This window comes from Podarcis muralis, chromosome 6, assembly GCF_964188315.1.
Source record: "Podarcis muralis chromosome 6, rPodMur119.hap1.1, whole genome shotgun sequence".
Taxonomy (NCBI): domain Eukaryota; kingdom Metazoa; phylum Chordata; class Lepidosauria; order Squamata; family Lacertidae; genus Podarcis; species Podarcis muralis.
This window is the reverse complement of record NC_135660.1, coordinates 31,112,784-31,130,152: the sequence shown is the minus strand read 5'-3', so window position 1 is coordinate 31,130,152 and position 17,369 is coordinate 31,112,784. Positions and strand designations below refer to the sequence as shown.

Below are 17,369 nucleotides of genomic sequence, written 5' to 3'. Positions count from 1 at the left end.
AAAAGAAATACACACCCACAAAAATTCAGTCATGTGCTTTAATATGCAGAGACGTGTCTTCTCTATACAGTCAAATAGATAATCAGGCTTTGCCCTGGGAATGAATTGATCTGGTACCTGAACTATATTAAAGGCCAGCCTACCACAAAAATAAATAAATTTAGGATAAAGGGGCAAAGTGCTGATCATTTTGTACAACGGAGGAAGCTTTTACACATTAACAACATACTCTTAGGTAAGTGGGTTTTGGATTGGATTGTAAATTGTGTGAATAGCACCACAGCAATGGTAAACCAGCAAGCAACTGGGTTTTTGAGCAAGTATATTTTGAGCAGCAACACAGCTTTTTGGTGACAGCATGAAAAACAAATGAGCAGCATATTGGTAGAGACACATAGCTGTTCATGCCCCAGATCTATATGCGAACCAGAACTTTTCAATCTGTTTCAGTTCCCCACACTGAACCTCAAACTGTAACTTCAATTGACAGCACAATCCTAAACACATCTACTCAGGAATAAGTCCCACTGAGATCAAGCCCACTCCATATTATCCAGTCTCCAAATAAATCCTGCAACCCTATAAAAAAGCAAGTAATGTGGAAGTATGACATCATGTCTCCCAACCCACTGAATATTCCTCAGGTAAAGAGGCTCTTTTCTGCTCGTTAGGTATGTTTAGGCACTACGTTGATCACATACAATTAAGCGCTGCTTTTACAAGGGGCTGCTTGTGTGAGATGCGAGTCTACCCTTTGGAAAAGGCTACCAACTACGAAGCCACATAACCAATGCAGCTTGTGAACCGGGACACAAATTCTCAGCTTTGGAGAAAGCAAGCTGCAAAGTCACATCTAAGGAAATGTCATTTCTTATTTTCTAAGCTTCAGAACACACACAGGACATGCTTTCTGAACCAGATCGGAAAACCAAGCATCAATGTTTTTTACCTTGATTCAAATGTTTCTCCTCATCTGCTTCTTGCTTGGCCTTACTATACTTGCTCCGTCTGTTGGAATGAAAAAAGAGCAAATCAAAATAAATATCTTACTTAGTGGTGAACTCAAGTGTCTTCTGGGCCTGCCAAGACCTGAATCACTGTGCCTGCCAAAACAAGTTCTCTGTGCTACCGCAGTTGATGACTTAACGCAGCCCCACCTGCATTACAAGAGTTGTCAGATTGCTTATATTGCATTAATTGTTGCCATCAAAGAAAAGATCCTTGCATTTGAGGAAAATGGATTTTTGTATATGCATCTTGCTTCAAAACGGAAATCATCATCATCATCTGTGGCCAGTTTTGAAAAGGTTAAATAATTTCGATGTGAGCAAACAATTGAAAAGTGTGTGTTAATGACGAGATTTGTATGTAAAAATAGTAAGAAGTCTTCTGGCACCTTAAAGACTGAAACTATTTATCACGTCACAAACTTTCATAGTCCATTCCAGATAGTCCATTCCAGAAGCATTATTCTGAACTGCAGGTACATATACACACAGTGGGATATACACACAGGTCACAAGGAAATGAAATATAGAAAAATGCAGCATATGTGTAATCAACAGATTCTCAAGTAGATTCTAGCTCATATTTCAATGTGAAGAGCAACATATACCTGATAAAACTATTTTAATTGTACACATGTGAACATTAATCCTACAGAATAATATTAAGACTATACATATAACAACACATGAAAGGCTCATAATATTTGCAACCTTAGCTGCTGTTTATTTTTTTTAAAGCCCTTTGATAAACAAAGATCTAAGGGAATCTAATAAAAGAAGTGCTTTGGTAAAGGAAAGATTTTCACATGGTAAAGAACATTTACAAAGTTCAGCTGGTCCCTGCATCTCTCTAGGTTCTCAGGATCTCAGGGTCAGAACAGGAAAATTCCGAAAGCACAAGTACTATTTAGCAATTATAATTCAATGTTTCCCCCAAGTGAGTCGACTGCTGCTTTTTTTGTTTTTCCTATGGGAACCTACGGCTTTTCTTTAGTATTGCCGACATCAGAACTTTCATGGGTGTCACAGGAAACATTTTGGGCACTGTTGCGTATATTTGCCAACAAAAAAAGAAACAAGCCTGACCACATGTGATCACTACTCATCCTTCTGCTGAGGGCATTTAAGCAATTTTAATTGTGACTGCATATAAATGTTGTCTTTTCTAAGTATAAAAATTAGAGGGCAGAGGATGCGATATAAATCAATATGCAATTTGATCCACGGCCTCTAAAAGAAAGAAGAATTTAACTCCTATAATTGCTTATCGGTTGTAAGTGCAGTGCAACCCAAAACCAAATCTCATTGAGCTCAATGGGGCTTACTTTCAGGTAAGTGCCCGCAGGATTGCAACATAATGCTCCTACATGAGCGAATGAGTGCATATAAGCCCAACTGTTACACAAGCACTTCATGGTACACATTATACCAACAAAGACATCCCAGGACAAACACACTGGAAATGCATCCTGAAGGACGATATAGACATTTCTGTAAGAAGCAAACCTGCAGAAGGCCTGCTCACTCTAAAGTATCCCCATTGATTTTGTGCGCCAGTGGCAATATAATAATCTATTCAGAATGAGCTGAATAGATTATTATATTGCAACTGGCACACAACACACTGAATTTTACACCAAACCCCCAAGGAATGATTATGTTATGGATGGGGCGGGGAGGAAGCCCCCAGTAACTTTTAAAACCCTAGTTATCTTTCTTTGGTCTAAAAGAGCACCACTGCGGAAAAACTCCCTCTCCCCTCCCCCCCCCCCCAAGAGGGAAGCTAGAAGGAAGCGCAATGAATACTTTTCAGTCTTTAATTACAGCTTATTAGCTTCTAAATAAAGGCTTCCCAACCTCCTATTCACTTCAGCTCTACCTTTGTCACCTGTTGAGCTTTTGCTCAGGGCGGGAAACTGCTGGGGCCTTTTGTCTTGAAAAGATACTTTCCTCTTGCCCCCCACCCATCTGCTCATTACTGAGTCACTGGGAGGGCATGGGAAGTTCTCTGGAGGCCCTGAGGAATGCTGGACACAAACTGACATTCACAGACAGCTCACCTGAATGACAGAAAGAAACCTTTGTCGCAGAGCTCAGCCCCGTAATTACAGGGATTTGGGTGACAGTGATTAAATGGGAGGCGGGGATCAGGAAAGGAAAGCAGGCGCTGTGGAAAAACTGCAGGGGTCAGAGAGGCAGGCAAAGCCTACAGGTGGGACTTCCAGATAAAAAAGAGGCGGGTCCTCCGCCTGACAGGCATGCACCGCAAATGACAAAGTGGGAGCCAAGGGGTATTAGCAGGTATTGTAGCAAGACAGCAGGAGCCCCACAAGCTTCTCTCCCAGTCAAGCCTACGCACCAGAGTTGGCAACTCCAGCCTTTGACAGGCCAATGTGGGGAACACAAAGGCAGCTCAAAGATTCCTGAATAGTGTGTTCCCAAACAGAAGGATATGACAAGGTGGCATGCCAGGGGCATCATCACTACAGGGGCCTTGGTGGAGCTCTGGCTGTTTCATTTGAGATATCTGGATTTACCAAGCTTGTGGTATAATAAAGAATTCTAAGATCCAAAACCTAACAAGACCCATTCTGCCTTCCAATTCTTCTTTTACGAATCACCCTGCGGCACTAATTTTCAGGGCTCTCAGTGTGTTGCTCTGGAATCCTTTCATTTTATTTATTATTTACAGAAAATGTTTCAATCCCGCCCTTCCGTTCTAAAATCAGCACTGAAGGAGAAGTGTGCAGCAGTTTTAGAAACCGATAAAAATATACTTTAAAACACGGCAGCAGCTTAATAGATGCAAATGGTTTGCTCATAGAATGAACCAGCATCAAGTTTTCTAGAGATTACTAGGTGACCAATCAGTAGGTGAGTATCAAGAGTTTGTTTCCAAGACGACTCCCTGTGCAAGGCCAAATTCTACCATCTTTGCTTTTACACCTTGGGAGGCAGTCATTCAGGGAACACGCCCCTGACAAGTCAATTGACGTCAAGTTTTAAAACATAACAAAATCACAGCCATGGAAATTAACCATTAACTTTAAAATATTAATTAGAAGCCAGAAGCAGTTTGGTCTGGGGGGGGGGGGATGTCAGGACATTTAGGATCACCATTGAGAAAGCCATTTGGGGAGAGTGGGAGAAATCATCCACAGCCACAAGATTGAGTAGGGGGTAGGTAAAGGTAAAGGGACCCCTAACCATTAGGTCCAGTCGTGGCCGACTCTGGGGTTGCGGCGCTCATCTCGCTTTATTGGCCAAGGGAGCCAGCGTACAGCTTCCGGGTCATGTGGCCAGCATGACTAAGCCGCTTCTGGCGAACCAGAGCAGCGCACGGAAACGCCGTTTACCTTCCTGCCGGAGCAATACCTATTTATCTACTTGCACTTGGGACGTGCTTTCGAGCTGCTAGGTTGGCAGGAGCAGGGACTGAGCAATGGGAGCTCACCCCGTCGCAGGGATTCGAACCGCTGACCTTCTGATCGGCAAGCCCAAGGCTCTGTGGTTTAACTCACAGGGCCACCTGCGTCCCGAGTAGGGAGTAGCAGAACCAGAAAAAAACCTCAGGGGTGGGGCTCAGGGAGGAAGCTCAGACCCCATCAAACAACTGAATGAGGTAGCCAAAACCATGCATTCCAACTCCTAACCTCTGAAAACGCACAAAATTGTTGTTTGAAATAGCTATGCTTGATGAAAGCTGCTGTGAAACATTCAAGCTGCTATCCATCCTTTGCTTATTTGAGCTAGCACTGAAATATTTAATACTCTTTTTTTCTCAGTTCACATTTGCTTCATGCTAAAGTCATGGCGAGGGAAGCGGGTGGCACTGTGGTCTAAACCACTGAGCCTCTTGGGCTTGCCAATCGGAAGGTCGATGGTTTGAATCCCCACGACGGGGTGAGCTCCCGTCGCTTGGTCCCAGCTGCTGCCAACCTAGCAGTTTGAAAGCACGTCAAAGTGCAAATAGATAAATAGCTCCAGCAGCCAGGTAAACGGCGTTTCCATGTTCTGCTCTGGTTTCGCCAGAAGCGTCTTAGTAATACTGGCCACATGTCCCGAAAAAACTGTCTGAGGACCAACATTGGCTTCCTCGGCCAGTAAAGCGAGATGAGCGCCACAACCCCAGAGTCGCTCACGACAGGACTTAACTGTCAGGGGTCCTTTACCTTTACCTTTAAAGGCATGGTGAGGCATTTGCCTGAATATATGAAATGTTAAATACAAGGCTTGCACCAACGCCCCCGGCTATTTAGGACCCATCTTCCAATCTTTGTGCAAAATGTCCAGTGGTGCTAGGGGTGGAGTTTGCATCCATACCACTCACAGTTCACCTGAACATACTCCATGTGGCGGTGCCTTATTTTCTTCCTAGGTCATGGCAACACTTCTAGCTTAAAAACTGGCTTTTAAGTTTACAAACAAACCTAGTAAGTAAATTTTGGTATCCAGAAAAGAAACTTGGATGTCTCTCACAGAGAGACTTGCTTAGCCTGTATTACTTAATGATGCTGCTCAGAACAACTTTAAACAGACTGTGAAGCATGTAGAAATCACTGAGCATCCGGCAAGGGGAACTATGGGACTTTCTTTGAGCATTTCATTTACTGCACAAGATCTGTACAGCCCTTGGTGTTTTGCATGTCAGAGCTACATCTTTGAGCCCACTCCCCATTTGCTTCTGTTTATCCTTCCCCCAGAAGGGGCTGGGCCAAACTCCCATTCTTAATAGTATGGACACCTCTTTATTTGTTTCCATCCAATTGGAACCCTTCCAAGGAAGAGATAACTAAGGAGGCGGCTTGAGGGTGAAATAAGTGTTGGCGGCAAACACATCAGCTCCTCCAGCAAGTCTGTCAGCTACCTGGCTCCCAACAGCCTTTCCTTTGACAGCTTTATGGCCACTACTAAAGGGAATCAATAGGAGGGCAAGGGGTTGACGTTTCATTTTCTAAAAAGTGATCCATTGAGGACCAATCACCAGGCACTGTTTATCAGCCTAGGGAAGTGGCATTTTATAAAAAAATAAAAATGGGGAAGCTGGTAAAGGAATAATCTCAGCCAGACTCGGCAGGCAGAATTCTCCAAGGTGGCAACTCGTAATTAGAAATTCAATGCACCTCGCTATCAATCCTGCCTTAAATAATAAAGTGATCAATAAAAGCAGAGGGGGTTTCAAGTCATCAGGCTCAGTGATGCTATTTTCTGTAGCAATGGCTTTTAATAAACCTATCTCTCTGCAATACATTTTCATATGTACTTTCCCTCCTGTCAGCGTGGAGGCTGGTGAACTAGGCGAACCACCCACTGAAATCCATTACGGCGAACGACTACTTATCAGATATTATAACCCCATGGATTTAACGGTGTGTGCTTTTCTTTTTTTAAAGGAGAAAACAATTTGCAGTAAGAAAGTGAAACAAAAGGAACCTGATCTTATTTATAGAGTACAAGAACATAAAAACAGCCATGCTGGAGCAGACTAAATATTCATCTAGTCCATTGTCATATTTTCAGTAGCTGTCAGCCAGGTGCTTCTGGGAAGTCCAGAAAGAGGCTGCGAAGACGATACCCCTTTCCCATGGTTTAAGTCCAAGCAACTGATATTCAGAGAGACACTGATTCTGAACCTGAACTCTGTTACTAGCCTATCTTGTAGGGCATTTGTGAGGAGATCCCCTCCCATCCATTTTTGATGCTTTTCTTCATTGGGAAAAGAAAGAGAACTACTTCTCCATCATCTTAATCACCTTCTCCCCCCCCTCAAAAAAAGCACATGCTAATTGTAAGCATTTGGGGGTGGAAAAAGCAATATTCTCTTTATTTAACCTTTTATTCCAGGGACTACGTGGTCTTAATAACTTCCTTTTCTTTATTCTGCCTTCCTAGCCCCACCTCAGGCTAGTCTAGGAAAATACTACTGAGCAGACTGTTTTTAAAAAAGCCAAACCCATAAATGTATTTACACTTCTAGAAGCTGAAATAATTGCTTTCCTGTCTTTGGGAGCCTGGTGATGGGGAAAAAAGTGTTGTCTAACCTGCCTGGCATACAAAATTGTGGAATTTAGTGTTTAAGTGCACCTTCCTTTTTGTTCTGCAGAGGCAACAACTACTGATGTGGCCAAATGCAGAAGCCATCAGAAAAGCCATCTTTTCTCTCTCTGTATAAGCTCAGATGCAGGGGGTTGTTCCGTTTCTCCACCCCCATCCCCATTGCCCTGGCACTTCTCCTATAAGATGCTGTCAGCCCAGAATGATGCATTCATTAAAACCCTACATCAAATTACAGTCTCTCTTTAGATCTCATGTTGTTGGCTTGCATCTTAAAACCTCCCACCACCAGCAGCCTATCCCTAGGATTGGTTTTGCATTTGAAGGGCAAATAACTCCAGAACTATTACCATTACACTGCATGCTGCTGTGGTAGCGATGTTGAGAAGATCAAAGCAACACAGGAGAGGGCTTGTGATGCAAATGCACTGTTTATGATGCTAATCAAAGAATTTAGCTTTGTTTGGGGGAGAGACAAAAAGCTGCCTCATGAAAGAGAAGGGGGGAAAGAAGGGGAGCTTAAGTTCTTACCTCCTGCTGATGACAAAGGCAGCAATGAGAATGACCACAAGGACAACACTGCCAGCCACGGAGACCAGAAGGACTGTGGGGTTGGTACCTTCGCCAATGATGGGAGACGGGACTAGAAAGAGAAAAAGATATCTGTTAACATTCTGTAGTTATGTTACAGGCAGGAACAACACAGGGAAGAGTGCTTGGTTCTGCGGCTGATGGGCAGACAGACGCAGTTCAATGCACCACTCAAAGCCACTCTTGGGCCTTTTCATTAGCTATTCATTTGCCATAATTTTCCAGGAGGGCCTTAATTAGCAAAAGACATTATGCTCAATAATGGTTTTTGGGGGAAACTCATCGAGAATAAGGACTCCCCTCTTTCTCCCCTTCATGTCTACCCTGAGAGTATAATGGCTGATTTAGCGCCCACTGAGCTGCTTCCCATTTTATTTGATTTAAAATGGACCAGATGCTCATTCCTTGACTATGAGCAAGAGGCAGACTCAAACAGAACAAGATGTTTTCAACTATCTTAAAGCGGGCTAGAGCACGGCCTGTTTTCATGTGCGCTGCCTGAGGGATGTTAACACCAATAGGCACAACCTGAACTGATTAACGTTTCTCTGTGCAATGGAAATTAAATATCCTTTGCCGCCTGTTATCTCAAGAAGCCATCATGCTTTTTACGTCTGTTGAATGCAGACAGAATGTACAAATAGATGTACATTTTACTTCCAAAGTGGGGAGACCAAGGGACTGAAGAATGAGACCACCAGTTAGGTGTAGCGCAAGCCACAGTTTCATCAAATGAGAACTTTTGTATTTGATGGGAAAATATGTGATTGGCAGTTGCTATTGGCAGCCTGATTGCCAAGAGGGTCATCTCGAGGAGGAAATAAGTGAATGCACAAAGCCACCATATCAACTGGGGCTATTGGTCTATCCAGCACAATATTGCCTTCCCAGAGTGTTTGTTGTGGGGGGGGGGGAAGGGAAAGGAGAATGTTAGCCGCTTTGAGACTCCTTAAAGGGAGTGAAAGGCGGGATATCAAATCCAAACTCTTCTTCTTCTTCTTCTTCTTCTTCTTCTTCTTCTTCTTCTTCTTCTTCTTCTTCTTCTTCTTCCCTGATAGCCAGTCTCAGGCTGAGGTCTTTCTCATCCCTGTTCCCTGGGATCATTTAAGTGGAGAGCTAGTAATTGAACATGTAGACTTTTGGAAGGAGAACATGTGCTCTACCACTGAGCTATGCACTGATCAGCACAACTGCTGAATAGCTCAGGCAGGATGGAATGTCTTGTGGCTATGGACAACTTGGATTCATCCTGCAGAAAATAATCCTTGTAGAGCAGGGTGGTCCAACTTTTCATACAAAGTAGGCCGCCAGAGTACTTCAATACGGAACCCACGGGCCTCACACTGCCTTTTTGCATGTGGGGGGCAAGAGCTAAGCCAAAATTTGACCCTTACTCAGCCCTCAGGCTGTCTTCCCAAAGCCAGAGAAGTGAGGCTCAGGTCTTTGGGAAGGGGGCCTGAGGCTCTGGCAGGATCCTAGAAGAAGAAGAAGAAGAAGAAGAAGAAGAAGAAGAAGAAGAAGAAGAGGAGGAGGAGGAGGAGGAGGAGGAGGAGGAGGAGGAGGAGGAGGAGGAGGAGGAGTTTGGATTTGATATCCCACCTTTCACTCCCTTTAAGGAGTCTCAAAGCGGCTAACATTCTCCTTTCCCTTCCTCCCCCACAACAAACACTCTGTGCTGTGAGTGGGGCTGAGAGACTTCAGAGAAGTGTGACTGGCCCAAGGTCACCCAGCAGCTGCATGTGGAGGAGCGGGGAAGCGAACCTGGTTCACCAGATTACGAGTCTATCACTCTTAACCACTACACCACACTGGCTCTCCCACCTTCTCCCCCAAGTTGGGAAAATGCTAACTAGGCTTTGGAAAGGAGCTGGGAGGACTCTAGGACCCTGTCAAGAGCCCTCATGCCTCCTTCCTAAAGTTCAACACCTCACTTGCCTGACTTTGGGATGGCAGCATGAGAGCTTGGATCATGGGTGTAGACAGCATTTTTGTTGGGGGGCAGGCCTTTTGTTGGGGGGCAGAACCTCAGTTATTTTTATTGATGGGGGGCACCAAAAAAGGCCTTGAGGGCCACATGCGATCCGCGAGCCAGCCATGTATTGGACTGCCCTGTTGTAGAGATTGGCTGCCCACAATATTGAATCACTTAAGCTCATAATGAAGAGGGTTTGTAGGAAATCACCCTGCTTACTATGGTCCCTGACCAATACTATAGTTTTGTGGCTTCAACTGAAGAGCTAACCACTAGTTCTAAGCAGAAGCAAAACAGAGACTCGCTATGACAAAGGCCCAAAATAATATGGGAGCGAGATAAAATGGACTCCATCAGCAGACAGCCCAAACCCATAGCAAGGTCAAAATAGAAGAATGACAAGAATTAAACGAGAATTGATGGGATCAAGCACAGATAGGAAGGGTGGGTATGCAGGGAGGGCAAAGAAAAAGCCTCTTTTTGGACTTTTCTCCTAGAGGAAGCCTGAGGAGAAAAGTTTCCACTGATGCCTGCCTCCAATATTCCCCGCCCCAAGTGAACTTGCATGAGGGTGATTGGCAAAGAGGAAGGACTGGCTGGAGGGCAGCATGGTCAGCCCCTGCAGACAGTTAAGCCACCCTTTCTCTGCTGTGCCAGGCTCAAACTGAGGAAATAAAGGTAGGGTTGCCACTTGTGGGCATTTATAAAAGTATAAGGGGAGCACACAATGTTCCTCCCTAGCACGTATCCATGTAGAACATGCTTATCAAGAGAGAACCAATAATTATTATAAGGAATTTATTCTTTGCCACTTGAGATGTGCAGATTTATGCATAGAACTCATGTTAGCATTAAAGGAAGCCAAGCCATTAAATCCCCCCCCCCCCCATGAATCAATGGGGGATCTTGGTGCAGAGTAATACACAATGTATCGTTCTATCGTTCCTTATTAAGACTTCCTCATTAAAATGTTGAAAACAGCTTGCATCAAACACACAGGATATGCAAATGCTAGCAAATACCATGTTTGCTGTGGGCGGATTTACGTAACTGCTTTATTTCATCCACAATGTGATTTTCTGCAATCACTCTCTGGATCCTATGAACATGCGTTTCAAAGTCCTGGTTCTTGAACACTTCCAAATATAGATGCATGAACACAATCCAAATGAACACAACACTTCCAAATATAGATGAATGAACACTTGCTGTACTGTTCACAAGTGCAGAATGAAAATGGATACGCTCTACAGCTAGAGGGAATGCATGATTGTCATGAAAAAGGTTTCTCCTGCGACCTTCTCTCCTGTAAACGTCTAGTGACATGATCTCACCACACTGCACATCCCTTGTCATGAGCCCTGTGGAGACTTTTTTGGCAGGGCTGGTCAAAGAGGGAGGTGGAATGAGAAGAGAGTGCACGGGGAAAGTTGTGCTCATGAGTGTTTTGATCTGGATGCGGTGGTGGGGGTGAGTGGTTTGTTGGGAGAAAGCCCTGCCCCAGTGGCATCAGATGTCCCACCTGTTGAAGATGGGGAACCATACAGTCCAGTCTCCATACTGCCTTCAGCTAGCAAAGCACTTCCCATCCCAGGGAAGGCATATGAGCCTAGGTCGGAAAGTGAGCCACTTGTGCCAACCCTGACTCCATCTTCAAGGATGTACCATCAGCTACGCCAGTGCAAACAGACTCGGTCTACCTGCAGGAGTGCCCAGCTCTGTTCCTTGGCAAGACATCCACTCGAATGACTGTGCCTGCTCCACTCTTCAAAGGGAGAGTCAACGGTTGAGACATTGTATCTTACAGCACTGTTTTGAACGCCTGACCTATGTACCTGAAACCTGAATTTTGGAATACAGTGGTACCTCTGGTTACGTACTTAATTCGTTCGGAGGTCCGTTCTTAACCTGAAACTGTTCTTAACCTGAAGCACCACTTTAGCTAATGGGACCTCCCGCTGCTGCTGCGCCACCGCCGCACGTTTTCTGTTCTCATTCTGAAGCAAAGTTCTTAAACCGAGGTATTATTTCTGGGTTAGCAGAGTCTGTAACCTGAAGCGTCTGTAACCTGAAGCGTATGTAACCCGAGGTACCACTGTAAAGCCTTTGGTAATAATCGATCCAAGGGTCTGAATGAGGCATCTACGTTGGGGAGCCAGGACATCATTTGACTGGCAGCTGCTTGCAGAAGCGGAGAGACTTACAGAAGGGAGACAGGATGTCCTGCATTTTCTAGGTATTAATGGAAGAGACTGGGAAAGGAAAATTTTGATCTATTAGAGTCTAAGGATGTTGTGATGATTTTGCTACTTAGCAGGACCTGCTTGATCCCTGTCATAGTATTTGCATGATGATGATGATTGTATTTAGTCCATACTTTCCAAGAAAAAGTTACAAAATATATAAAATACCAAACACCTTGCTAATCATTTAAAACCAAATACACAGAATAAATAACACATTTAAAATGTGTGCATCTAACAATAACTATAAAAAGGACAAATCCTACCGCACTCCTCTAACAGGCCGTAAATCATAACATAGTATGATCTAAGGGTGTATGTTTTTTAAGCCTGGGGAGACAGGATTCTTTTGCATCTCTTTTGGGGGGCAATTTCCTCCATTTCCAATCTGAGAAGAAGCCATGGAAAGAAAAGTCTGTGATCTGGCACGTTTAGACGCCTGATCAAGGCCAAGCACTTCAAAGAGATTCTGAACCAACAAGAAACCCATTCATTTGTATTCAATTAAGTTAAATGCAGCGCTGTTTCAAAATGGTGACAGGAGGAGAAAGGATGCCCAGGATTATACCAGTGAGAGATGTGTTATTATTACCTACCAGTGTTGGTTGTGAACTCAAAGGGTCCACTGAAGTCTCCATAGCCAGCTGCTGTCCTTGCTCTCACATGGAAGACGTATGAAGTCAACGGATTCAAGCCCTTGATATCAGTGTTTCTGGCAGCCGTTTTCACAATGCGATAGCTGCGTTCATTTTGGTCCTACCAAGGGAAAAAGACAGAAAGGAGAGCAAATAAACAGTGCTCTGTGAACTCTGGAACTTTACCAGTTGCCTAATCTGTGATAAGGATGTTACTAACAGGGACAGAAGTTTCAAAGGAGCACTGGAAACTTTTCTTTTTTGGTTATCTTCAGTGATATGAGAGATTGGCAGAATTGTACATTTTATCATTCTTCTTTGGCTGAAGTCAAAGGAGTGATCGAGGAGTGATTAACTGATAGTCAGTTAATCACTGCTTTGCTTTGCTTTTTTTAAAAAAAGGCAAGTGAATATGTTTTTTGGAAAACATCCGAGATTGTAATCACAATCCTTCTGATGAACAAATAGAACTTTATTGTCCATGCACAGTTCTTTCTCTTCTACCCCTTCCAGTTTATAACTGTGAGAAATGCCTGCCAAGCACTCTTCTCTCCCCTTCCTCCTTTGCTCCCCCTCTCCTTAAAAGTGGATTCTGTTTTTTTTTTTTTTTCTGTTTGGAAAATGTGTCAGGAAAAAATGCTATAATCTTGTTCCAATAAAAATCTACAACTCATTTTGGGCATTATTAGAAAAGCAAATAAGGTGAAGGGGGTGGGGGAGAGGGAGAGAGAGAGAGAAAGTAATTGTTCATTTTGCAGAGAACCTTGAGAGGAAATAGCTCTTTCCATAGATCTGAACTGGGGGAGGAACAAATTATTTGTAGAAATGTCTCCATATAACTTGAAGGAGGTGAAGAAAGTAATTTCCTTTCCTTTATTTTCTATTAAAATCTATCAAACCGCCACCATCATTCTGGGCAAAAGCTATCAGCTCATACAGAGCTCATTATTATTACTGTGCTATATACTTCATTATTACACATCTGTCTCTGTTGTAAGGCTAATGTTGCACTACTTCTCTGCTCTATTGATTCTCATTATAAATAGCCCCACTGGAATCAGATAGTTCCTACGGTGAGGGAAAATACAAAATGACACCAGTACTACAGAGCAAAGGGGGGAGGGAGTGCAAGATGTTATTCAGTACAACTGCTAAAATGTATGAAATGTCAAACTGGATATGATTTTATAGGCAAACAAACTTGTTGCTGATAATGACCATTTACACAATGACAAAGGTAAACCTATTTGGCCCTGGCATCCAACATAATGGAAGAAAAAGTCATCTCTCCAGGATGAATTAATACCTTTTCATAATATTTGACTTCATATTCCAAGATGACTCCATTCGGCCTGTCAGGTTCCAGCCAAGCCAGTGCCACACTGTGCCTCGTTATTTCTTTAGCTTGGATCAAAGCAATTTGAGATGGAGCTGCCAAGAGAGAAAGGAGGGAAATGTTATACAATGGCTCCCAGAAGAGCCCTAAGTATTGGAGGAGGCTGGCTGTTTTGTCTTTTGCACAAATGCAATATAAGATCCCTTGGACACACTCACCAAAGCAACTCAACACAGGCCTAGCCTTAGGCATGTTGGCTCCACGGGAAGACTATTAAAAAACTGTCCATGCAGTAAATTGTACCATATAGCCTGTGAGGAGCCTCCTCCTTTCCCATCACACTGGTCTGATGGCTCTGTGCCCACCTTTCATTCTTTTAGGACTCAGACCCCTGATTAGGTCTTTCAAGCTACCCTGGCAAGGCGCAGTAATGAAATGTTCTTTGATGACATCAGTAGCATGCATTCATTCATCCATCAGGTCTGTTGGTACATTTGTACCACACTGAAACCAGCAAAAAGCATCTCTGGCTACATACAATAAAGTTTAAGCTACCATGCTACATAAAAATTAAGCAACAATCGTTAGTGAGGTAGAGTTCAAAGAAGAAGGATTGGCCACCTAATTTATTGGATTAGTTCTCCTAGATTAATTTAGGATTGGACTCGGGCCCCATCCAGAACCTGGGCCAATCCTAAATTGATCAATTTAATTGCTCTCTCTCTCACACCCCTCCCTCTCCATGAACCTTCCTGTCACTTTCAGGCAATTTGAAAAAGTGGCATGAAGCAAGCAGGAGTTGCGACTGAGGAAACACTTGGATAGTGGGACCTGAAAAGGAGCTCAATGGGAACCTTTAACACCTGGAAAGGTATGGGAGAAAGATATCCTCTGGGTACTGCAAAACCTACATGATGTTAGGAGTAGGACAGGGCCTGGAGGACTTTGTCCTCCCATTTTAACCTTCCTGTGTGTTACAGTCTTCAATGAGGTCCTTCTCAGGTAGCCGCCATTAACTGAGTTCAGGTGGTTGGCGAGAGGGCATTTTCATAATATAGAATTGTAGAGTTGGAATATGGAGCTGTCCTGGATGGAGATTAAGCTTGCAACCTTGGTATTATCAGCACCATGCTCTAACCAACTGAGCTAGAGCCTATATACTACCGATTCCTGGAGGTTAAAGAGCAAGCTCTATGGCCTAACACAGGACTTTTCTTTGAACATGTAAAGCTGCTTTATACCGAGTCAAGCCATGGGACCACCTAGCCAGGTTCAGTACTGTCTACACTGACTAGAAACAGCTCAAAATCACAGATTCCCCTCCTCTCAGCCTTAATTGGAACTACAGAGATTGAAAGCAGATATCTGACTAATAAACTATACCGCTCTTGCTTCACTTGAAAACTTTCCAAGAAGACTCACAATGTAGAATTGTGAATCTGACTGTAAATGATCACAGAATAGGCTAGACACTCTAGCAGATTTTCTCCATTCTTGCTTTTAGGATTTGACTGTGTGACCTTCTGGTCTCCTATGAATGTTCTCTCATGTTTATTGTTTTCACACTTGACCCTTCGCTAGGCTTACTGATGAACATACAACTTTGGGTTGATTCCAATGCTAACCCTGCTCAGTGCAGACTCATTGAAGTTAAGGAGCATGACTAACTTAGATTAATTCATTTAATCTACGCCGAGTAGAACTTAGCTGGATACAACCTTTTGCTTTTATTTGTTATTAGCTAAGTAAACAAATAGGTTTTCCTGATCCACAAGATCAGATAGGTATCAAACTGAGTCATGCAATAAGCTGCTAGCAATCTAAATAAAAGGAATTGTCCACACAAACATGCATTCATCATTGCCAGCTACCTAAAGAGGTGCAAGTGAGAATGAGGGGAAGGGCGCTCCATGGGCACTGGTCACCCTGCAACACAGCCAATAACTAGAGAGAGCTTGATTTGAGTAAAGTTTGATTTCACTGGAGAGCAAAAAATAAAAAAGGTCAATAGGCTTTTTTGACAATTCAACTATAAAACTATAAAATGAATAAAAGTCTACGCTTCTTTAGAATTACATTTTTGAATGCAATGCGGAGAGCTAAGATAAAACAAACAATGGGATAAATGAGAAACATCTCAATAGATGTTCCTGGTTGTTTACCGTACAGCATCATTGGTGCCCGGACTTGAGATGTTTAACAGGCCAGGGGACAATGCCTTTCCCCTTTGACAATGACAGTAACAGATTCGTAGTTCTGTTGGAGGAATGGGCTTCCTGAAGATTTACGATGCAGGCTGCCCACTCTTTCCTGTTCTGTTACTGTGTGGTCACATCTCTAGCCAGCTGTTATCAAATCCTGCCACAACTGACAAGCACCGGTACAAATGATGGGGGTCTCTGGGGAAGAAAAGGGGGCATTCAGGGAAATTTTAAAAAAAATCTTATCTGCAAAAAGCTGTTCTGTAGAGACAGAGATTAGGCAGCTTCCAAAACTGAATATATTCCCTCCTTTGTCCCTAAAACCCTAGAAATATGCAGGTGTTTCAAAACAACAAGAACCAACAACAACTGCAGGGTGAAGATCTATGGAGACCTTTCAGAGTGAAATCATAATTCCATCCCATACAGGGGGGAAAAAACCCCAAAGAAATAGCCACGTCTTATTGGGGGGGGGGGGAATATAGCTATCATTGAAGATTTTAATATCTTTAAAAGGACCTCATTGAGAATTGTTTTAAATAACTAAATAGATAAATGTCACATGAAACAGCAACAGCAAAAAGAAAACCGGACATGAAAGCTTCAAAACTACTTGACCATATCAGACAGGTCTGATGGGAGGAAAACGAAGTAGCAGGCACCACACATATAGTCACAAAGGAACTCTCTGGGCTGAATTGCGTCTGTCAGGAAGACTGTTTCTTGATCTACTGCTTGACAGTTTGGCATCTCTGTTAGAAATGACTCTGGAGCTCTGCTCCTGCCTCCCTCAACACGTCTACCCATCTGTCTGTTTGTTCCTCACCCAGAGTCTCATGTGCATGAAGATATACTGAATAACAGAAACAGGGAGGTTTCGTTCAAAGGGGTGCTATCAAGTTATTTATAGAAGGTACCCAATGCAGTCAGAAGCAACTGTCCTGGCTTGATATTTGTGTAAAACCTTTAAGTCAAAGGAGACTTTTTTCAAGGATAAGTTCTTCTTTTCTTTTCTCTCCCCCTCTGCAGTGGCATCAAAAGTCAAGGAAGGAAATCAGGATAAGTTACCACCACCGTCTACAGTAAAAGCAGATTAGTGACAGTCCAACCAGAAAGCCGAATCCCTTCATTAATGAGTGAGTCTTCAAGAGCAGCTGAATCATTCTTTCATAAATAATTTTTCAACAGCTCTGATTCGGTCTATCTTTAAGAGGATGCTCTTTCTTGAAGTGGGGGAGGGAGGTGTCTTCCTTTCCTTTTTTCCAGTCACACATATTTGGAAACAGAAAGTATCACTGTACAACAGACGCTGAAGTGATCTGCTGAAATC

General features: G+C 43.3%; 1 protein-coding gene across 1 annotated transcript in view; it reads right to left on the bottom strand.

Annotated features, from left to right (window-relative positions):
* Positions 1-17,369, bottom strand: part of EPHA4 (EPH receptor A4) — a 159,302-nt gene that overhangs the window by 33,244 nt on the left and 108,689 nt on the right. The window contains exons 6-9 of the mRNA XM_028731050.2: positions 13,809-13,933; positions 12,464-12,623; positions 7,593-7,704; positions 950-1,008 (exon numbers count right to left, since the gene is read on the bottom strand). Of these exons, the coding sequence (XP_028586883.2) occupies positions 950-1,008; positions 7,593-7,704; positions 12,464-12,623; positions 13,809-13,933 (456 nt within the window). The remainder of the gene's footprint in view (positions 1-949; positions 1,009-7,592; positions 7,705-12,463; positions 12,624-13,808; positions 13,934-17,369) is intronic.